The 24099-nt window shown below is 45.0% G+C and overlaps 1 protein-coding gene across 2 annotated transcripts in view; it reads left to right on the top strand.

Moving 5' to 3' along the window:
* Positions 1-24099, top strand: part of pi4kab (phosphatidylinositol 4-kinase, catalytic, alpha b) — a 326669-nt gene that overhangs the window by 85000 nt on the left and 217570 nt on the right. For both annotated transcript variants that reach the window (XM_073051867.1, XM_073051866.1), the window contains exon 16: positions 10092-10275. In XM_073051867.1, the coding sequence (XP_072907968.1) occupies positions 10092-10275 (184 nt within the window). The remainder of the gene's footprint in view (positions 1-10091; positions 10276-24099) is intronic.

The raw sequence follows: 24099 nt of genomic DNA, 5'->3' as shown, positions 1-24099 counted from the left end.
CAAATATCAAAGGACACTTCTATAATAACAATGTATCTGCAGTGCTTCCTTTGAATTACATATAATTTTTACAACCCCTTCTTCGCACCCACACTCCAGATACCCAAAACGAATGTTAACCAGCATAGTCTGCTTTTCAATTACCTGCTGTCCACAGCTCTAGGAGCCTATTCCAGGGCTACATTTTAAATTTAGTCTACAGTCCACGTTCAGGTCAAAAGATTGGTTAGTGAAGTCAATGTTTTGCTATATAGCCTAACTCCAGAATACTCACCACTAGTGAGATGGGTTATCATTAACCCATCTCACTACAGTCCCCACCACCACTACTCTATCACGATAGTGTAGTGGTTCATGCAACGCTTTACTGTAGTGACTCAGGTTCAATTACGCTGTTGTCTCTGAAGAGTTTCTCCGTTCTCCCTGTGACCATGTAGGTTTCCTCCGGTTGCTCCGGTTTTCCTCCCACAGTACACCGGTTGGTGGGTTAATTGGTCATTGTAAATCATCCTGTGTTCAGGGTAGGCTAAATCAGGAGTTGCTGGGTGGCATGGCTGGAAAGGCGTATTCTGCTCGCTATCTAAATAAATAAATAAACCCACTCCACTATACTTCCCACTGTTGTGTATGTGGCCTGGGTACACAACAATGCTATTAATAAAAACGCTGGCGACAGGAGCTAGGGTTCATGGTTCTTTATTGGCAGAAACCGAACTCGGCACACACATACAGATCAATATGTGCCTAATAGCGCATTCAAAAACGTGTTACTAAAACATAACGTAGCCCCTTATTATACTGTAGGCTATACGGTACACTCCTCCCCTTTTGTTTTAATAGTGTATCAACTTTTTTTTTTACTGAGGCACAGTGCTAAACAAGTATGTTTACCCTTAACATACAAATGCCCACCATTTGTTTACTTAGTAACTTAATATCAAATTATAACAAAGTAACGTAAAAGTATCAAATTATAATAAGCCTTATTTTTACTTTTGGTCTAAGACCCATTTATAACTCAAGTCTCGAGGGGGGGGGGCCTTCTCTGCATCTCCGGGTAACGTCTGTCAATAAACTTGTTTGTTTAAAATACAGATTTTCATATATGTCTTGAAAAGTTGACCTCTGAGCATAAGGAGTTAAGAAGATGTGCGCCTCTAACTTGCTAAGAGTTCTAGGCAGCAGATTGCTTCCGTATGATGAAGACTCCTCTGTGCAGCTGTCCTAGATATATACGCATCTTTGTTCTATCACTAGTCTTCCTTACCCATATCTCCAACTGAGCTAATTACACAGCCAATCTTTGTATTCTCCTTAGATTCCAAATAGATTGCCTGACCTTTATGATACCATCTCTTATCATAATATAACTTTCCATCTTCTATTCGTGCTTCATATCTTTGTGCTGGTGATTCAGCAGGAGTGCTGATAGATGCTCAGGAGAAGATGAAGATGCTGGTCTTTTTGGTGATTTAAGCTTATTGAGAGTTCGCAGATCTTCCATTATCTGTTCATCTATTAACAAGTAATTTAACTGCGCAGGTGCAGGTTTCTGTCTTTTGTTTGTAATTAGAGCAGGGTCATTAGGTCTCCTCTTGTGAGTTCCATTGTTGCCTGTCATTCTCAATTATCTTTTTCTTTTCTTCTAACTCAATCTTTTTATCTTCAAATTCCTTCACTCCTGCTTTCTTCTCTTTCATATAATTCCTTTCCACTTGTTCTGTCTCCAGTTGCAGAATAAGCTCTGTATTTCGTATTCTTTCCTTGTATTGTTTCTTCATCCTTTTCTGAGACTCCTGCAAAGTGCCTTGCTGTAACTGCTGTAGCTGTCTTTTGAGAGATGTCAATTTCTCTTGGTACATCTTCATCATCCTGCTTATTGGCAATATCTGTCTCTCTTGTAACCTCTGTATCTTGATCCGAGTCGCGGCCACAGATACTGCGTTCATCCTCATCATCGATGTTGTCTAGCTCCTCCTCGTTGTTGTAGTAGTCGACAATGGGTGAGAGGAGAGCTGTGGACATCTTCCCCGCCGAGCTGCCTTCCTTCATTGATACAACTAGTGCCTTGATGGTGTGCCAATCCAACTGGATTTTCCTGAGCCATTCACATCCCAGCAATGGTGGTCCTCCATTTTTCAGTACATAGAAGTTCAGCTGCTGTGTTTTGTTTCGGTAGCTCACTGTCACTTTAATTTTACTTTTGCAACACACTTTCTGTCCTGTGTAAGTCTTTAGCAGTAGTTTAGTTAGTTTCAGAGGTATGTGAGCAAACAGTCATTTGTAGTTATCTACAGAGATCACTGTTAAAGCTGAGCCTGTGCCCAACTCCATTTTCAGTCTCATGCCTGCCACTTACGGAGTGATCCTTATTACTCTTCAATTATCTGTCTCTTTCATGCTGTGAAGTTGCAGACAAGACAATTCACTTTCATCTGGGTCATTTTCATCAGAACTGCTTTCTTCCATTTTGTGTGCATTGTTGTGTTTTCCTTTTTGGGATTTCTTGTTTCTCTGTATTTTGTCCTTTTTCTGCTGTTTACTAGCTTTGCATACTCTGCCAATGTGGCCCTATTTGTCACAGTTTCTGCATTCTTCTTCTTTAAACCAACAGTCATCAGGGTCATGTGACATGTTCCCACAACAGTAACATTTCTTTCCTTCATTTCTGTTCAGTGACATTTTATTCATAGAATATTGCAGAGATTTTTGTTGTATTTCTGAAGCACCCTGTGCTGCTGTTTCCATTGATATTGCAATGTTTAGTGCTTTCTCGAATGTAAGGTCTCTTTCACACTGAAGCTTCTTCTGTGTGGTTTCACAGTGCATGCCAAACACTAACCTGTCCCTCAATGCATCTGATAGACCAGCTCCAAATTGACAATGTTCTGATAATTTACACAATTTAGCACAATATTCGGAAATGCTTTCATTTTTGCTTTGATTTCGATTGTGAAAGTTAAATCTTTCAGCAATGACCAGTGGTTTGGGTGTAAATGCTGTTGGAGAGTGTCTACTATTTGCTTCAATGTTTTGTCAGCTGGCTTTTCGGGGTTAACAAGCTCCGTAGCAGGCTGTATGTTTTTGCTCCCATAATACCAAGTAAGACGCTAGCTTTCTTTTCATCCTTAACACTGTTAGCCTCACAATATAACTCCACTCTTTCAATGTAAGTTGCCCAGTCTTCAATGCCACTATCAAATGCTGTAATGGTTCCAATCTTTGCCATCTTTGTTATGTTAATTAAGCCCTGTTCTCCCCTTATTTTCCTTTTTGACTCATGTCCTTTTTGTTAGCGCCATGAGCGCACTCTGTCTAGATGTGTGTGTGTTGCTCCTTTTTATCTCCTTTCTGGGGCAGGCAGACCCTCAGTCCCTGGGGGTCAGCACCGGCTGTGGTTTTGGCTGGACGTGCTCTGACTGTGTCTCTTGGTCTCCTGACTTTCCCGACCCCGGCTGTGCTCCCACTTCCTTCCAGACTCACGGCCTCGCACTGCCTCCTTCTCCTGCTCCTTGGCTCGTTCCTTGCGCTCTTCTTCCGAGTGTCATTATCAATTAAAACACGGCGTTCTGATACGATGTAGGTTCATTAACCTCATCGCCAATTTGTTGTGTATGTGGCCTAGTTATGCAACAATGCTATTAATAAAAACGCTGGCAACTGGAGCTAAGGTTCATGGTTCTTTACTGACAGAAACCGAACCTGGCACACACGTTCAGATCAATATGCGCCTTGCGAGGAGGCTCATGGGGCCTGCAAAGAGAAGGCTGGCGAGAGCTTTCTGGGAAGATTGTCTGTGCACCTGGTGTTTCGAGCTGCTTTTGAGGAAGTGCGTGGCTGCATTGGGCCAGATACCGAATTTAGACAAGGGACTGTGTGGTTCACCCAGTCGAAGCCAATGTGATGGGGACCCCCAAATTTCCCAGAGTGCCTGAGGGTGAGGTTCTCTTAGTGGACGTTCTGGAAGACCACTAGGGTGAGTTGAGATTTCCTGCTGGGGTACTGGTGAGGCCTGAACTGCAGAAGCCCTCGGTTGTACAGGCGAGCAGGATGGCAGTGATTGTCAGGAACACTATGAAGAGGGAGGTCACCTTCAAGTGGGGGGGGATGCCCCTTGCACAACTGTTCCTGGTGATGGTAATGACTAGTGTCCCTCTGAGACAAGCCAGGGAGAAACTACTGAAAAAAGGGGGAAAGTTGATCACTGAGCCATTCAGTCTCGGGGACTCACCAGTTCCTGCGGGTTGGAAGAGGAGGTTCATAGAGAAGATGCTGAAGCTGGAAGGTGTCTTTTCCACTGATGAATTTGATGTGGGTTATTCCAAGAGCACGTGTCACACTTTCTGGGTGACCAAGGACACCCCATTTAAAGAGAGGTCGCGGAGACTGGCCCCTGCAGAGGTGGAAAACGTTCGGCAGCATTTATGTAAGTTGAAGGAAGCTGGGATCATCACCGCGTCCTATGCATCCCCAGTAGTAGTGGCCCGAAAGAAGAATGGGAAGGTACGTATGTGTGTGGACTATAGGACTCTGAACAGGAGCACTATCGCTGACCAGTATACGGTCCCAAGGATCGAAGGTGCGCTGGCCTGTCTGAGTGTTGTGAAGTGGTTCAGTGTACTGGACTCGAGGAGTGGATATTACCAGATCTCCATGAGTAAGGCTGACATAGAAGACGGCATTTATATGTCCCCTTGGGATTCTTCCAGTTCGAAAGGATACCCCGGGCATATTGGGAGCCCCTGTAACCTTCCAGTGGGTCATGGAGAAGACGGTGGGGATATGAACTTGCTTGAAGTATTGGTATATCTGGATGACTTCATAGTGTTTGGTTCCAGCTTGGAAAAATATGAAGCGAGGCTAGTGAAGGTGCTGGGCCACCTGAAAGCTGAAGGATTAAAGCATTCCCTGGACAAATGCCAGTTCTGCAAAAAGTCTGTTAGCTATGTTGGGCACATAGTCTCACGGGATGGAGTAGTTACAGCTCCAGCTAAGATAGAGGCGGTGACCACTTCGCCAAGACCCCAGACTGTGAGTGCTTTGTGCTCTTCCTTGGGTTCCGTGGTTACTATCGGAGGTTTGTGAAGGGCCATGCAAAAGTGAGTCACCCATTGAATCAGCTTCTGTGCGGTTACCCTCCCTTGGGGAAGAAAGGACAGAAGAGTATCTTAGCCCATTGGAGCCCTTTGGACCGAGGTGGGATACAAAATGTGAAGAGGCCTTTCAGTCGCTGAAGGAGCTGTTGACCCAGGTGCTGGATTTGCGGACCCCCAATTACCATATGTACTGCACATGGACGCCAGCCAAGAGGGCTTGGAGTGCGTCTTTTATCAGGATCAGGGCTCTGCGTTCAGGCCCATTGCGTTTGTCAGCCGGATTCTGTTGCCCTCCGAGAAAAATTATCCCACGCACAAGATGGAATTTCTGGCGTTGAGTGGGCGGTGGTGGATAAGCTGAGTGACTACCTCTACGGGGCCGTTTGATGGCTAAACTAGATAGCACAGGCCGTCAGTGGTTGGCGGCGTTGTCAGCCTGAAGTACCGGCCAATGCTTTGTTCTGATGGGCGCATGAGGGACTGGACAGAGACGAGGAGTGGGAGAGCATTCCTGCCCCACGGGTGAAGGCATGTGTCAGTTTGCCATCACCGTAAAGGCAGAGGGAAAGGTGGGGCAGGATCGACCAGTAGGTCAATTAGGAGCTTCTGATGACGCCGTCCCCCAAGTTTACTGTAACCTGTCTGCTCTGAAGACAAATCAGCTACTGGAATTGAGTCTGGGGAAGTGGCAGCTGCTCAGTGAGATGATCCGGGTAACGGTACCATCTGGTCAGCGGTCGGAAAGGGAAACATGGCTCAGGTGGAGAAGGTGAAACATGTGTCGGTGCGTCCATTATTGAGAGAATGGCCTAGTTGGAGTTGCGGAGCCAAATCTTATACTGGCTCACGTCACCCCCAAACTGACCTTGGCATTGCCAGCTGGTTCTGCCGGAGAAGGGTCGGAGGATTGGTTGAAGTCACTTCATGATGATTCTGGACATTTGGGGGTGGAGAAGACCTATGGATTGCTCAGAGACCAGTTTTACTGGCCCGGAATGAAGTTGGAGGTGGAAGAATACTGCAAGTCGTGCATTCGATGCATACGGCAGAAGACACTGCCTACGCAGGCAGCTCCCTTGTCCCACTTGCAGAGTGTGGTGCCCCTGGACCTGGTGTGTATGGTCAATAGAACCTGATGCCAGCAACACGGCGAATGTCTTAGTCATCACGGACCACTACACCAGATATGCACAGGCCTTTTTTACCAAGAACCAGAGGGCATCTATGGTGACCAAAGTGTTATAGGAGAAATATTTCATTTATTATGGCCTTCCCAGGCAAATACATAGTGATCAGGGACGGGATTTCGAGAGCAGACTCATCCATGAGTTACTGGGCATGTTTGGAGTTGAGAAGTCGAGGACCACGTCTTATCATCCACAGGGTGATCCCCAGCCCAACAGGTTTAATTGAACCTTGCTAGACATGCTCAGGACCCTGGAGATCAGCAAGAAGAGCAGGTGGAGTCAACATATTGGACATCTGGTTCACAGTTACAACTGTACTCAAAATGAAGCTACTGGGTACTCGCCATATTATCTGATGTTTGGGCGTGAGCCAAGGTTGCCCATTGACCTTTGTTTTGGGACTGACGAGGGTGACGTACCACCAAAGACTTATCTGAGGTTTGTGTCTGATGAGAAGAGAGCTGAAAAGGGCTTATGAATTAGCTGGGGTGGCGGTTGCCAAGCCGAATTAAGGTAATAAGAGGAGGTATGATCAAAGGGTGAGGTTTTCCCAACTCCTACCGGGAGACCGGGTCCTCATAAGGAATTTGGGGCTACGTGGGAAACATAAGTTGGCGGACTGCTGGGCGGCTAAGCCCTATGTGGTGGAGAGTCAAGTGCCAAACCTACCAGTTTTCCAGGTGAAACCAGAGGATGGAAATGGATCTGACAAGATTCTCCATCGGAACCATTTGGTGCCCCTGGGACAAGAGTTGCAGGTAGACCCAAAGCCCAACTTGGAGCCTACACCTAGCAAGAAGACCCTGGGGAAACGCGGGGCAACTGCAGTGCCCACAGCAGGAGAGGTTAGGCTGGCCCCCACCCCTGAGAGGGATATTGATTTGGAGGATGAGGACGTGGATGTGTGGTACATGCTGCCTTTTGCTAACTCCCCATTGATTGAGGAAGAGACTTCCAGCCCTTCTCCCGCTGAATCAGGTGAAGTGGGGGGGGGGGGGGGGCTATCTGTGGACAGTCTGGGTTGCAAGGGATGAAGCAGGGCTCGGCCATGGGACAGAGGGTCCTAGTTGCAGGTGGGCACGAGTGATAGGTCAGGGGAGGCTTTGCCAGGTAGACCGGAAGTATCTCCATTAGTGTCTGAACCTGAAGAGTTAGGTGAGGGGGTGCGGAGGTCTCAGACAATTAGGAGACCACTAGATAGGCTATCCTATGTAGCACCGGGGAAACACTGTGACCCCTACCGTTTTGGGGAGCTAAGGAGCCTTTTACACCTGGATTGGACTTTGTGTTTTGCCAGAAGGGTTGGCGAATTATCTCAACGTCATGAGGACATGACTAAATTTAGTGGGGGGAGAGTGTAATGAGCTGTGAGGTTTCACTGCTAATGTAATGGCCTCTCTGTAATGTTTCATTGCTAAGATAATGGTTTCTCTGTAACAGCAATGACTAGAGATAATGGGGGCTTTGGAATGTGAGCTAGCAAATGAGAGACATGTTGTTCTTTCTTGTGGGCCTGGGTGCAGGGAATTCGCGGTCTTTTGTCAGTGAGAGATGAAGAGAGAGGACGCGAATGCAAAGAGTTGGTAGAACGGTGGACGGAGTGGACTTGGAATGGGGGTTTGATGGTCAGTGACGCTCGGAGGTTGACAGGGAATGAATGGACGAATCCGTGAGCTTCAACATCCACATTACTCTGTTTCATTAAAATGGGCCCTTTTTCTTTTTTTTTCGTTACTAACCCTATAGTCAGTTTAAGATTGATAAAGTTCATTCATTTAATTGCATATGATGTACTGTCTGATATTTTGCGGTTTGGATTTATATGCGGGCAACACACCACGCTGCATCCGCGCAAACAAGATTTCTCAGTTTGGCTGGGCCTAAGGCTGTCTTCCCTAGACAAATGCATGCTGGCCGAACCTGAGGATTGCGCATATGTATGTATATATACACAAGGAAAAATTAATATAATGATTAAATAGTTAAATAAGTAATGCAAAGACAGAAATAAAAATTAGTGAAGTAATATTCATGGGTTCAATACCATTGAATGGCAGAGAGGAAAAAGCTGTTCCTGAATGTGTACCTTCAGGCTTCTGTACCTCCTTCCTGACGTAACAATGAGAAGGCAGCATGTCCTGGGTGATAGGGGTCCTTGTTGATGGAAGCCGCCTTCCTGATGCTCTGCTCTTGAAGATGTCTTAGATACTATGGAGAATGGTACTTATGTTGAAGCTGACTAATTTTACAACACTCTGCAACTTACTTTGATCTTGTACCATAGAGTGATGCAGCCAGTCAAAATACTCTTCATGCTACAGTATATCTGTAGATGATTCCTAGTGTTTTAGGTGACAAACCAAATCTCTTCAAACTCCTAATGAAATATAGCCGCTGTCTTGCCTTCTTTATGGCTGCGTCGATAAGTTGCGACCAGCTGTTCCTGTTCTTAGCATTACTTTATGCACATACAGTCAGTCCATGTATATAAGCTAATCTTGTGTACGTATATTTGTTGTGTTCTTTATACTTATTATCCATCTTTACGCTGCCCGGATCTGGAGTAACAATCATTTTGTTCTCCTTTACACTTGTGACAATAAACAATCTTGAATCTTCAAAGTTCAAAAGTAAATTTTATTACCAAAGTACATATATGTGACAGTAATCAACCCTGAGATTCATTTTCCTGTGGGCATACACAGCAAGTCTTTAGAATAGTAGCTATAGCAGGATCAATGAAAGATCAACTAGAGTGCAGAAGACAACAAACTGTGCAAATGCAAATATAAATAAATAACGAGAACATGAGATAATGAGATAAAGAATCTTTAAAGTGAGATCATTGGCTGTGGGAACATTTCAATGATGGGGTAAGGGAAGTTCAGTGTAGTTATCCCATTTTATTCAAGATCCTGATGGTTGAGGGTAGTAACTGTTCTTGAACCTGGTAGTGTGAGTCTTGAGACTCTTGTACCTTCTACCAATTGGCAGCAGTGAGAAAAGTGCATGTCCTGGGTGGTGGGGATTCCTGATGATGGATGCTGCTTTCCTACGGCAGCGTTTCATGTAGATGTGCTCAGTGGTGGGAGGGCTTTACCCATGATGGACTGGGCCAAATCTGCTACTTTTTATAGGATTTACCATTCAAGGGTACTGGACAAGTCTTGAAACATTTGGTAAAGCAGTGCAGTGATCAGGCTTTTACTGGAATTGAAATACTGTAAACTGATTTTACAAATTGCTTCATCCACTGTTCGATTACAGGATTGTTTAAACTTTTGTCCTACATGCTGCCTCTTGTGTTTGGTCCTTTGTTATCTAGTGGAATTTCATGGTAAATAGCTGTTTATTAAATTCTTGTTGGAGTTAATTGGAATGTTATTTCTTTGGCTCCTGATGCAATGTTCTGGATTTAATTTCAATGCCTTATCTGATGCCTGAGTTCATTTGCCTGCCAGAATGAGATTGTACACAGCTGTATTTTTTTCTCTCAGTAGATTTTTATCTTGTGATCTTTTTTTTCTGAACTGGTATCTAGAATTAATCATGATTGAAATCAGGCCAGAAAAATATTGCCTTGTGCAAGGGGCTCTAGTTTCTGTTGATGTGCAAGACCTGCTCTGCAACTTATGGCATTCCTTACATCTTTATTTGCTTTAAAGGATTTTGGTTTTAAATGAATTGTAATTTGAGCATGATGAATGCATTATTTTGAGATTCGAAGAATGACGCTAAATTTGCACTCTGAGGAATTTTGAGTCCAGTTGCGTTTCTTGTAGATTCATTTTCTGCTTTCTTCTTCTAGGGACGCCCACCTAATTCCTGATCACACGATCCGCTCCCTTGGCCACATTGCTGTGGCTCTGAGAGACACCCCAAAGGTGATGGAACCAATCCTGCAAATCCTCCAGCAGAAGTTCTGTCAGCCTCCATCTCAGCTGGATGTCCTTATCATTGATCAGCTGGGCTGCATGGTCATCACCGGCAATGTAAGTGAAATGGTGCAGCTGGTCAAGGTGCTTTGTACTTTAGCACAGCTGCTTGTGGTCTAAGTTAGTCAAGTCAAGTCAAGTCACTTTTATTGTCATTTCGACCGTAACTGATGGTATAGTACATAGTAAAAATGAGACAACGTTTTTCAGGACCATGGTGTTACATGACACAGTACAAAAACTAGACTGAACTACGTAAAAAAACAACACAGACAAAGCTACACTAGACTACAGACCTACACAGGGCTGCATAAAGTGCACAAAAACAGTGCAGGCGTTACAATAAATAATAAACAGGACAGTAGGGCAAGGTGTCAGTCCAGGCTCTGGGTATTGAGGAGTCTGATAGCTTGGGGGAAGAAACTGTTACATAGTCTGGTCGTGAGAACCCGATTGCTTTGGAGCCTTTTCCCAGATGGCAGGAGGGAGAAGAGATTGTATGAGGGGTGCCTGGGGTCCTTCATAATGCTGTAAATATCCGTGATGGCGGGAAGAGAGACCCCAATGATCTTCTCAGCTGACCTCACTATCCGCTGCAGGGTCTTGCGATCCGAGATGGTGCAATTTCCGAACCAGGCAGTGATGCAGCTGCTCAGGATGCTCTCAATACAACCCTTGTAGAATGTGATGAGGATTGGGGGGGTGGGTGGGAGATGGACTTTCCTCAACCTTCGCAGAAAGTAGAGATGCTGCTGGGCTTTCTTTGCTATGGAGCTGATGTTGAGGGACCAGGTGAGATTCTCCACCAGGTGAACACCAAGAAATTTGGTGCTCTTAACGATCTTTACCGAGGAGCCATCGATGTTCAGCGGGGAATGGTCGCTCTGTGCCCTCCTGAAGTCAACAACCATCTCTTTTGTTTTGTTCACATTAAGAGACAGGTTGTTGGCTCTGCACCAGTCCGTTAGCCGTTGCACCTCCTCTCTGTAAGCTGACTTGTTGTTCTTGCTGATGAGACCCACCATGGTCGTGTCATCGGCGAACTTAATGATGTGGTTTGAGCTGTGTGTTGTAGCACAGTTGTGGGTCAGCAGAGTGAACAGCAGTGCACTGAGCACACAGCTCTGGGGGACCCTCATACTCAGTGTGACGGTGTGGGAGATGCTGCTCCTGATCCGGACTGACTGAGGTCTCCCAGTCAGGAAGTCTAGGATCCAGTTGCAGAGGGAGGTGTTCAGGTAGGCTCAGCTTTCCAATCAGTTTCTGAGGGATGATTGTGTTGAATGCTGAACTGAAGTCTATGAACAGTATCCTAACGTATGTGTCTTCTTTGTCCAGGTGGGTTAGGGCCAGGTGGAGGGTGGTGGCAATGGCGTCACCTGTTGAGCGGTTGGGACGGTACGCAAACTGCAGGGGGTCCAGTGAGGGGGGCAGCAGGGTCTTGATATGCCTCATGACGAGCCTCTGTAAACACTTCATGATGATGGATGTAAGTGCAACAGGACGGTAGACAGTTAGGCAGGACACTGAAGACTTCTTCGGCACGGGGACGATGGTGGCAGCCTTGAAGCATGTTGGAATGGTGGCGCTGCTCAGGGAGATGTTGAAGATGTCAGTGAGAACATTTGCTAGCTGGTCTGCACATCCTCTGAACACTCTATCAGGGATGTTGTCTGGTCCAGCAGCCTTCCGTGGGTTGACCCTGTACAGGGTTCTTCTCAGGTCGGCCACAGAGAGACACAGCACCTGGTCATTTGTAGGAGGGGTGGACTTCCTTGCCGCCACGTCATTTTCTGCGTCAAACCGGGCGTAGAAGTTATTCAGCGCATCTGGGAGGGAGGCATCAACTGCACAGTCAGATGATGTTGTCCTGTAATTGGTGATGTCCTGGATGCCTTTCCACATGCGCTGTGTGTCGCCACTGTCCTGGAAGTGGCTGTGGATTAGCTGGGCATGTGCACGCTTTGCTCCTCTGATGGCTTGGGACAGTTTGGCCCTTGCAGTTGTTAGAGCTGTCTTGTTGTCTGCTCTGAAGGCGGAGTCGCGGGTCCTCAGCAGCACGCACACCTCCGTGGTCATCCATGGCTTCTAGTTAGCGCGTATAGTGATGGTCTTGGACAGAGTAACATTATCAATGCACTTGCTGATGGAGCTGGTCACTGATGCTGTGTACTCCTCTAAGCTGGTAGAGTCGCCATCGGTTGCAACCTCCCCGAACATGTGCCAGTTAGTGTGCTCAAAACAGTCTTGAAGAGCAGAGATGGCTCCTGCTGGCCATATAACCATATAACAATTACAGCACGGAAACAGGCCATCTCGGCCCTTCTAGTCCGTGTCGAACGCTTACTCTCACCTAGTCCCACTGACCCGCACTCAGCCCATAACCCTCCATTCCTTTCCTGTCTATATACCTATCCAATTTTACTTTAAATGACAATACCGAACCTGCCTCTATCACTTCTACTGGAAGCTCGTTCCACACAGCTACCACTCTCTGAGTAAAGAAATTCCCCCTCGTGTTACCCTTAAACTTTTGCCCCCTAACTCTCAACTCATGTCCTCTTGTTGAATCTCCCCGTTACTCTCAATGGAAAAAGCCTATCCACATCAACTCTATCTATCCCCTTCATAATTTTAAATACCTCTATCAAGTCCCCCCTCAACCTTCTATGCTCCAAAGAATAAAGACCTAATTGGTTCAATCTTTCCCTGTAACTTAGGTGCTGAAACCCAGGTAACATTCTAGTAAATCTTCTCTGTACTTTCTCTATTTTGTTGACATCTTTCCTATAATTCAGTGACCAGAACTGTACACAGTACTCCAAATTCGGCCTTACCAATGCCTTGTACAATTTTAACATTACATCCCAACTCCTATACTCAATGCTCTGATTTATAAAGGCCAACATACCAAAAGCTTTCTTCACCACCCTATCCACATGAGATTCCACCTTCACGGAACTATGCACCATTATTCCTAGATCACTCTGTTCTGCTGCATTCTTCAATGCCCTACCATTTACCATGTATGTCCTATTTGGATTGTTCCTACCAAAATGTAGCACCTCATACTTATCAGCATTAAACTCCATCTGCCATCGTTCAGCCCACTCTTCTAACTGGCCTAAATCTCTCTGCAAACTTTGAAAACCTACTTCATTATCCACAACGCCACCTACCTTACTATCATCTGTATACTTACTAATCCAATTTACCAACCCATCATTCAGATCATTAATGTATATGACAAACAACATTGGACCCAGTACAGATCCCTGAGGCACACCACTAGTCACCGGCCTCCAACCTGACAAACAGTTATCTGGCATCTCCCATCCAGCCACTGTTGGGCCAGGTTTTCATCTGCTTCTGAACTGGTCTGGAGCGCCTGACGAGCGGTCTGTATGCTGGAATTAGCATAACAGAGATGTGGTCTGAGTAACCGAGGTGGAGGGGCGGGGCACTGCAGTACACGTTGGGGATGTTTGTGTAAACCAGGTCCAACACGTTCTCCCCCCTCGTTGTAAGGTCCACATTCTGATGGAATTTGGGGAGCACTGACTTAAGGTTCGTGTGATTAAAATCACCGGCGACAATAAACAGTCCATCAGGGTGTGTGTTCTGCAGTTCGCTAATAGCCCCGAACAGTTCACAGAGCGCCTCCTTAGCATTAGCCCTGGGGGGAATGTACACACTGTATATAAGAACAGAGGTGAATACCCGTGGCAAATAAAATGGTCTGCATCGAACAGCCACAAACTCCACTAGTGATGAGCAGTGTCTGGAAACCAGCACAGAGTTCTTACACCATTCCGTGTCGATGTAAACACAGACACCGCCACCGCGAGCCTTACCAGAGACAGCTGCATCTCTGTCTGAACGAAACAAAGCTAGCCCATCTAGCTGGATGGCAGCGTCCGAAATCCCATCAGTGAGCCATGTCTCTGTGAAGACAAACGCGAGAGCAAACTCTGTACTCCCGCCGAGTATTTCGTTGGAGTCGGATGTAGTCCATTTTATTGTCCAGGGAGCGGACATTGGAGAGCAGAATGGACAGGAGAGCCAGACGGCTAGGGTTTGCTTTTAGCCTGGCACGGACTCCTGCCCGCTTGCCTCGCTTCCGCTTCCTGGCACATCGCTTTCGACGTCTCCATCTCCGGCTACCAGCATCAGGCGAGTCCGAGGAATGTAGGCCCGTTCCCCTCAGCAAACCGAGGTCGCGTAATTCAGCCAGCAGATCTTTGTGAAGGTTTGTTTTTGGACGATCTCTGTATTGTAGTAGTATCTGGCGATGGTAGACAGCTGCTCTGTTATCCATGTGCCCTAATCAAAAATTGTGTATCAAACTTAAATTAGAAAATTAAATTAAAGTAACACCAGGTCTCAAAGGCCGCTGCTGCTGTGCCGCGCCGCCTCTTGGGATATGAGTTAGGTAATGACATGAAGTGTTTTTCAAAATAAGTTAGATGACATAATCTAAGCATAAGTTATGTATTTATAGTTATTGTGTTTTTTTGTGTACAGCATTGGATCTGGAGTAACAATTATTTAGTTATTCTTTACACTTGTGTACTAGAAAGTACATTAAACCATCTTGAGTCTTAATCTTGAGGATGTCAATCACCACTCTCTCGTGTCCCTCCACCTCCACTTTTTCCCAGGGTCAACTCTCCTCTCCTATCAGACTCCTTCGGACTTTCACTTCCTCCACCTATCAACTCCCAGCTTCTTACTTCATCAGCCACCTATCATCTGCCAGCTTGTTCTCCTTCCCTTCCTCCCATCACCTTATTCTGGCTTTTTTCCCCTTCCTGACGAAGGGTTGTGACCTGAAATATCAACTCTTTATTCCTCAGCATAGATGCTGCCTGACCTGCTGAGTTCCTCCAGCATTCTGTATGTGTTGCTCTGGATTTCCAGCATCTGCAGAATCTCTGCTGTCTCTTGCCATTGTCTTATTGAGATCTAATGCACCACATAAAACATTAAAATTAATCTGGAACATTACATCACAATCCAAAGAAATCTTCTCATCATCTCTACCAAGAATTTAGTAGACAACTATTTATCATGAGATTTCCAACATTATCAATGCGGAGTAGATCGCATCAGACAGAGTTGTGCCCTTCGACCTTAACTGCTCTATGGCCACCAAGGTGTCCATATCCCTCTAAATTGTTCTTGTCCAACTGGTCCATGGCCAACAAGATGCTCTGATCCTTCTAAATCATTGCTGTCCAACTGGGCCATAGCCACCAAGGATCAAAATCAGAATCAGGTTTATTGTCACCGGCATGTAATATGAAATTTGTTAACTTAACAGCAGCAGTTCAATGCAATACATAATGTAGAAGAATAAAAAACAAAATAAAATAACAATAATAAATTAGTTAATTACTGTACACTGTACGTATACTGAATAGATTAAAAGCCATGCAAAAAAAATATATATTTAAAAAGTGAGTTAGTGTCAAGGTATTCAAAGTCCATCTAGGAATCGAATGGCGGAGGAGAAGAAGCTGTCCCTGAATTGCCGAGTGTGCAGCTTCAGGCTTCTGCATATCCTACCTGATGGTAACAGTGAGGAAAGGGCACGCCCTGGGTGCTGGAGGTCTTTAATAATGGTCGCTGTCTTTCTGAGACACCGCTCCTTGAAGATGTCCTGGGCACTTTGTAGGCTAGTATCCAAGATGGCACTGACTAAATTTACAACCCTCTGCAGCTGCTTTCGGTCCTGTGCAGTAGCCTCCCTCCCCCCCATACCAGATAGTGATGCAGCCTGTCAAAATGCTCTCCACGGTACATCTATGTAAGTTACCAAATCTCTTCAAACTCCAAATGAAGTATAGCTGCTGTCCTGCCTTCTTGATAACTGCATCGATATGTTGGGACCAAGTTAGATCCTCAGAGATCTTGACACCCAGGAATTTGGAACTGCTCACTCTCTCCACTCTGACCCCTCTGTAAGGATTGGTATGTGTTCCTTTGTCTTACCCTTCCGGAAGTCCGCAATCAGCTCTTTCGTCTTACTAATGTTGAGTGCCAGATTGTTGCTGTGACACTACTCCACTAGTTGGCATATCCCACTCCTGTATGCCCTCTCGTCACCACCTGAGTTTTTACCATGCCGATATCCCTCTAATTTGTTCCTATCTATCTATCTATCTGTCCAACTGGACCATGGCCAGCAAAATGCCCCTACCCCTCTAAATTGTTGCTATCCATGTACCTGTCCAACTAGTTTATGGCCAGCAAGATGTCCTTAGCCCTGTGAATCGTTCCTGTCCATGTACCTGTCCAACTGGTCCATGATCACTAATCACAAACGGGAAGATCTGCAGATGCTGGAAATCCAAGCAACAAACACAAAATGCTAGAGGAACTCAGCAGGCCAGGCAGCATCTATGGAAAAGAGTACAGTTGACATTTTGGGCCATGACCCTTTGGCAGGAATGGAGAGAAAAAGCTGAGGAAGGTCAGGAGAGGGGAGAGAGAGACACGTAAGGTGATAGGAGGGGGAGGGATGAAGTAAAGAGTTGGAAAGTTGATTGGTGAAAGAATACAGGGCTGGGGATGGGGGAGTCTGATAGAAGAGGACAAGGCCATGGAAGAAAGAAAAGGGGGGAAGAACATCAGAGGGAGGCGATGGGTGTGCAAGGAGATAAGATGAGAGAGAGAAAAGGGGGTGGGGAATGGTGGGGAGGGAAGTTAGAGAAATTGATATTTATGCCATCAGGCTACCCAAATGGAATGTAAGGTGTTCCTCCGATCCTAAGTGTGGCCTGATCATGGCAGTGGAGGAGGCCATGGATAGACATACTGGAATGGGAAAGGGAGGTGCAATTAAAATGGGTAGCCGTGGTCACCAAGATGCCCATATCCCTCCAAATTGTTCCTATCCATGTACCTGTCCACCCTGTTCATGGGCACCAATATTCCCCATCCCTCTAAATCAGCGTTTCTCAACCAGGGTTCTGCAAGAGATTCTGCTTAAAAAATAAACATTGTTTTTTGAACTTTGCGCAACACATGATGCTAGTGCTCACAGTGGTGGGCAGTGACCGAGTAGCAATCTTGTTAGAGGTCTATCAGCCCACTATGGCAGTGCTCAGTAGGACCATGTTTAATTGCTTGAGTCTATTCTCAGTTTTTGACGTGAGATACGGGAGTCTGTTGATAATTGATGAGTGCTGTATTGCACAGAGGGGATGATGGGAGGCTGATAGTTGGTGTGCAACCTCTCACACTCTACATAAGCGTGGTACACTGACCCCACCTGGCCACAGAATGGACAGGTGTACAGGGTGTCAATGAACTTACTTAAAGACCTGTTGCACGGTACTGCCCTATGCAACACCTTCCACCCCAGGTCCCCAATCTACAGGGGTAGGACCCCTGCAGATTGCCAAGGCAAGTCCAGTTGGCAGATGAAGGCAAGGAGTGAAGGATGTTCAAGAGCAGCCAGACAGAAACACTTTGGGGCATCACGGAAGGGCATGGTGGGCATCCCTGCAAGACAGCTCACATTGTGTGGGACCTTCTCCCACCTGGTATCTGAGGCCTGGGTCCGATGAGCACTTCTGGCCCATCAGGTGGTGGTGCAGCTGGAACCCCTCTACTTCCCCAAGCCCCCTCGACACCCTTCATGATAGGATGGGGACCAGTCCCTTTTGTGCCTAGTGTACCATCCTCCACCAGCGCAGGAGCACCGTGTCTGGATGAGATTAGACCCCATACCCTCAACAGCTCTCGGTAAAAGCAAGGCATTTCCCTCAAAGCAGCAAGGCTGGTGCTGTCCACTGAAAGTCGCATGTCCTGCAGGCAGTGTCCCTGGCGGAGAAAGTATGTTACCTGCGCATGCCATCTTGGAATAATGTCATTGTACAGGTATCTTTGCCAGGTCCTGAGGCAGAGAGCCACCAGCTGAGTGTGCACACACACCAATGACTGCCCACCCTCTGCAATCAGAAGACTGAGGACCACAACAGAGACCCAATGCCTCCTGTTGACCCAGAAGAAATCCATCAGCCTCTTCTGGATCCTGGAGCCAAAAGCAAAGGACGGTAAAGCAATCTTTACAATGAAAGCTCCTATCAGTGGGTTTTACCTGGACTGGTGATCCGAGTTCTATTGGCCTAGTCTGTGGCAAACAACTTACGAATGTAGCAGTGGCTCCAGCAAAACTGAAGACACTTAATTACAAATCACAGCCATATGACACGTAAAAGGGCTGATTATTTTAAATGACTATTGAAATCTCAAAACAAACAGATTAAAGCTTTTGAAAATAAAGTCACAGTCAGTAAAAGGACTCATGAAGCAAGTTATTTAGTAGCTGAAAGACCAATTCACTCAAGAATGTTTAAAAAAAAGTTCTCAACAGGGTATTTGAACTGAAAGGTGAATTGCAGGAGTACTTTCAGGAGAAAAGTAGGCCAGATTTTGCATATTGCTTTGAAGAAACTAGCTTACTGAACAGCCATTTTTCATCATATGAACCAGTTGAATAAGTCTTTGCAAGGCCCTGGAGAAAATGTTTTGACTTCAAGTGACAAGATTCTTGGATTTAAAAGGAAACGGAATCTTTGGAAAAATCATGCTGCAAAAGGAAATCTTGAAGTGTTTCCACTGCTGCTTGGACTTGAGAGTGAGGAAGGATATCAGAAAGTATCGGGTCTTAATGGAAACCATCTGGAAGAATTGCAGAACAATATCGAACAGTATTTTTCCTGGGTGAGGGACCTTTTTTCTAAATCTTCTGCTCAGCCTGAGAACTTGACTTTGAGAGAAGAGGAAGAACTTTGTGAACTGCACTCTGACCTTACACTCAAGATTAGATTTACTGACCTGCCCCTGGACAAATTCTGGATTTCTGTGAAAGGAAATCATAAGAAAACAATGAATATTTTGCTGCAGTTTTTAACTTATTTCAAGTGTGAGTAAGCTTTTTCTTGTTTAACAAGCATCAAGAACAAGGGTAGACATCACCTCACTTCAATTGAAGGTGAAATCTGTGTGAAAGGATGCTGTAAATCATTCCTGTCCAACTGGTCCATGGACACCAAGATGACCCTAGCCCTCTAAATCGTTCCTGTCCATGTACCTGTCCAACTGGTCCATGGACACCAAGATGACCCTAGCCCTCTAAATCGTTCCTGTCCATGTACCTGTCCAACTGGTCCATGGACATCAAGATGTTCCTAGCCCTCTAAATTGTTCCTATCCATGTATCTGTCCAGCTGGCTTTTAAAACTCTTTATTGTACATGCTTCAAAGACTTTCTGTGCATATATGTACCACCCTCTGTTTATTTTTAAAGAGTTGCCCCTCTTCAATTTCTCATTTGATTTCACCGCTCAAGTTCTTAAACTATCTTCCCTCTCACCTTAAACCTATACTCTCTAGTTCTTGGTTCCCCCAATGTTGGGGGCAAAATAACTGAGTCCATTCACTCTGTCTATGGCTGTCATGTATATAAGATCACCTCTCTGTCTCCTGAACTCCAAGAGCAAAATTTCTCACCTCTCCAACCTCTCCCTATCGCTCAGTCCTTAATCCTGGCAATGTACTTGTCAATCTTGTCTGCAGTCTTTCCATTTTATCTACCTTTTCCCTTTAGCACAGTGATGAAAACTGAATACAACAAGTGCAGCATCACCAGTGGCTTCTTTAGCCAGAGAGCGGTGAATCATGTCATTGGGTATATTTAAAGTGGGGGTTGATAGGTTCTTGATTAGTAAGGGTGTCAAAAGTTATGCGGAGAATGCAGGAGAATGGCTTTGAGAGGGATAATAAATCATTTGTGATAGAATGGCGGAGAGAACTCAATGGACCAAGTGACCTAATTCTGCCGCTTTAGCTTTAGAACAAGTGACCCTGTTAGCTAGATGCTAAACCATCAGGATATCTGAATGGTTGGATAGTAGATCATTGACTTTTCACTGTGGATGAAGAGGCTGCATTCAACATCTTTTATTTCCATTTGCCTTACCCTTTTTAGATTATTAGAAGCCATGTCGTAAAGTATCATTCACCATCATTTCTCTTTTCAGAGATGCTGTCTAACTTGTTGAGTATTTTTAGCATTATGCTTTCATCACTTTCTCTAAGTTGCATGGGTGCCTTGCCCACTGACGCTCTGGCACACATAGCCTTAATTGCCGTACAGCTGGAATTTTCTTTTATATAATGTTAATATAATGTTGAAATTATGTTAAAGTTCAAAGTACATTTATTATCAAAGTACATATATGTCACCATGTACCACACTGTAATTGCAACACTGTTACAAATTGTAACAATAAACAGAATGGAAGTCGGCAGCAGTGGCATATCTCAGGTATGGCACGTGCCCTGGGCGCCACTTGAAGGGGGCCACCACTGAGCAGTTTCTATTAAAGTCAGACAAGCCATCTTTGGATAGTGAAAAAAGAATTTTCTTCAGATGTATGATCTGTCTTTGATTATCATGGGTGAGAAACACTAGGATGGCCTTATTTCAGAGCATTGTGTAAGAAAACCGTGAAATGTTTCTTCACGAAGAAGAAGGAAAGTGGAGCTGAAGGACGGAAGAGATGAAAGTTGGAGGTGGAGGAAGCCAAGAAGTTAAGCAAGTTCTTCATGCCCTTTTTTGAAAAGCTCGGAACAAGTAGTTCGACTCGTTCCACGGAGTCGCCTGCACCTGCTACAAGTTTATTAGAATTCGAAGGTGGATCAAGTACAAATGTGTCACAAGCCGAGGAGGAAGTCAAGTCAGATAAACCCGAGTATGATGAGATTAAGAGTGAGGCTGCCACAGAGAACGTGGTCATGACAGGAGACGAAGGCGATGGTGGTGGTGGTGATGTTGAGTTTATTGATGAGATTTTACCTGACAAGATTGAACCTGACGACACTGAACCCAGTGGACTGGATGGTGTCAAAGAGCCTCAAACTGTCATACCAGAAGTGATTGAACAGCATGACATTGGACTTCTGAAGTTCAACAAGGATGCTGGAAAAGCAATTTTGCCTGACACGTTGAGAACAGAAATAATAAAGCTGGGTTCAAAGTATTTCCAGAACAGTGAGGGGCCAAATAACCGCTCAATGAACAAAACTTGGTTCAAGAGGAAATTGGGAAATGGTCGTGGTGAGGAAGTGACTCGCTCATGGCTGCTCTATTCCCCTTCTAATAGGTCTGCATTTTGTATCTGTTGTCATCTCTATTCCCGGTCAGTCCGTCAATCCTCATTGGAGCAGGAAAGTGGATTCAACCAGTGGAAAGTATCTGAAAGGATTAGTGTTCATGAAAATGCCAAGAATCATCGGGAATGCTTCACACAGTGGAAAGAAATGGAAAGAAATTTAGCTGGAAACAGGAGTTATTAAACGTAGTATTTCAGTCACAAATTGAGAAGGAAAAGCAGAAGTGGCATGATATCGACGAGAATCCTTCACTGCATAAAATTCCTTACGACTCAGAACTCACCCCCCCACCCCCCGGGAGTCACTTTAGCTAGACGATGACTCCAATGTGGGAAATATTCTTGGCTTATTAAAACTACTGGCCATCTTTGACCCTGTCATAAAAGAACAACACACTCATTTGGAAAGTCACCCTGGAGCCACGTCTTTCACTGGGTGTCCAGAATGAATTTATCCACATGTTCACCAGAGTTTACTGAGAAGCATTCGTAAAGCCAAGTACTATGGTCTCATGTTTGACTCGACTCCTGATCAGGCACACCATGAGCAGATGTCAGAAGTAGTGAGGTATGTGGAAGTTGATTATGAGAGGAAAACAGTCCGTGTTACAGAGTCCTTCCTTGGTTTTATCCAGATAAGCCAGAAGGATGCTGAGAGTTTGAAGACATCCTGAAACAGCTAGAGAAGGACGAAATGGAGCTACAGATTGTTGGTCACAGTGCTATGACAATGTTACTGTGATGACTGGACACAGAAGTGGTGTTCATCAAATAATAATTAAGAAAAAACAACCTGGCAGGATTTGTGAATTGTGACAATCACTCGCTCAACTTGGTAGATGTACATGCAGCCAAGCAGGATACAATGATGGTCACGTTTTTTGGAACCATTGAAGCTGTCTATGTGTTTTTCTCTGGTTCAACACAGCGCTGGGAAAAACTCAAAAACGCCATGCCTGTGGTTGTTAAGTCGGAGTCCGAAACCAGGTGGAGTGCAAGGACAGAAGCAGTGAAGCCCGTCAACAAGTACCTTGAGGATATACTTCAAGTTTTCCAGGACATGATAGACAATGAAAACGAGACCAGTGAAACAAGTGACGCAAGGCAGCTTTACAACTGCATGTTGAGTTACGATTTTCTGATTTTGCTAGGATTTTGGAACAAAATACTCATTCGCATTGACCGTATTCAGAAGAAGTTACAGGATCCTAGCATGAACTTCCACAATGCTGCCCTGGATTTGAAAGCCCTCCGAGATCATTTTTATGATGAAAGAGAAGTGTTGGTCAATGAGTTACTCGAAGAAGGAGTCAGTCTCTGTCAAGAATGGAATATTGAAGTTGAAAGACATCAGAGACGAAAGAAATGAATGGCTAATGAGAACTCGAGAGACGCTGGGTTAACAGCTAAGGAGGAATTGGAAAGAGTCATGAAGGGAACAATCGACTGTCTTCACAGAGAAATGGACGAAAGGTTTGCATGACACTGACACCAAGTTTGGGTTCCTTCTTGGTGTTGAGGGACTGTGTTATGGTGCCGACAGTAACGACCTGAAGAAGAGTGTGAAAATTTGGGTGACTTGTACAGCTCTGATATTGATGGACAGCATCTATATGAAGAAATTTTGGATTGCAGAATGTTGCTATCAAGGTGGTCAACGTGAAAATATTAAGACCTGAAGAGCCTCTTGAATTTATTGTTCAGTAAGGAGATGTGAGCGTCTTCCCCAGTCTTTGCATTGCTATTCAGGTAATGCTAACCATTGCAGTTTCCATCACCAGTTGTGAGAGATCATTCAGCAAGTTAAAACTAAATTTTCATATTTGAGAGCCTCCATGGGTCAAGGCAGACTCTGTGATCTTGCTCTGCTGAGTGTAGAAAGAGAAGAAACTGAAAAAACTGACTTTGATCACATCATAGACCAATTTGCATCAGTGAAAGCAAGGAAGGTGCAGTTATAATTTTCATGTAGTGCCATAATTTAATTAAAAGATTAACGAGCTTGACTTGTATTTTTGAGCTGATATTATGGTAAAGTTATCTAAAAGACGGGTGTCAGATGTTTGGACAGGGGCGCAATTTCAGTACTTACCATAGACGCTATTTTCTGTAGATACGCCCCTGGTCGGTAGCTCATTGTTAATGAAATACTGGCTTGCTGGACGTCAATGCCATAATATACGTTTTACAATAAGAAATATTGTATGCACTTTTCAAGCTGTGCAAAACTTTCCTGCTCAGAGCAATGATTGGCTCATATAGCTGTAAGAAAGAAAATTAGAGGAAACGCTGGTTTTAATATGACTTTATTTTCATTTTAACTTCAGGCAGAAGACCATAGGATAGGCTGGCAAAGTACCCGAGCAGTGCAATTTGCACATAAGTTACAGGCATTGGAGAGGGTTCAAAGGAGCTTCACTAAAATGATTCTGGGATTGAAAGGCTTAAATGAGGAACATTTGATTGCTCTGGGCCTGTACTCGCTGGAATCCAAAAGAATGAGGGCCTTTCAGGGCCAAATGTTGAAAGGCCTTGATAAAGTGGATGTGGAGAGGATGTTTCTTATGGTGGAAGAGTCTAGACCAGAGGGCACAGCCTCAAAATAGAGGGACATCCATTTAGAATGGAGATGAGGAGAAATTTCTTTTGTGGTGAATCTTGGAATTTGTTACCACAGGCTGCAGTGAAGGCCAAG

This window comes from Hemitrygon akajei, chromosome 7 (assembly GCF_048418815.1).
Source record: "Hemitrygon akajei chromosome 7, sHemAka1.3, whole genome shotgun sequence".
NCBI lineage: Eukaryota > Metazoa > Chordata > Chondrichthyes > Myliobatiformes > Dasyatidae > Hemitrygon > Hemitrygon akajei.
The sequence above is the reverse complement of the archived record's forward strand: the minus strand, read 5'-3'. Positions and strand labels throughout refer to the sequence as shown.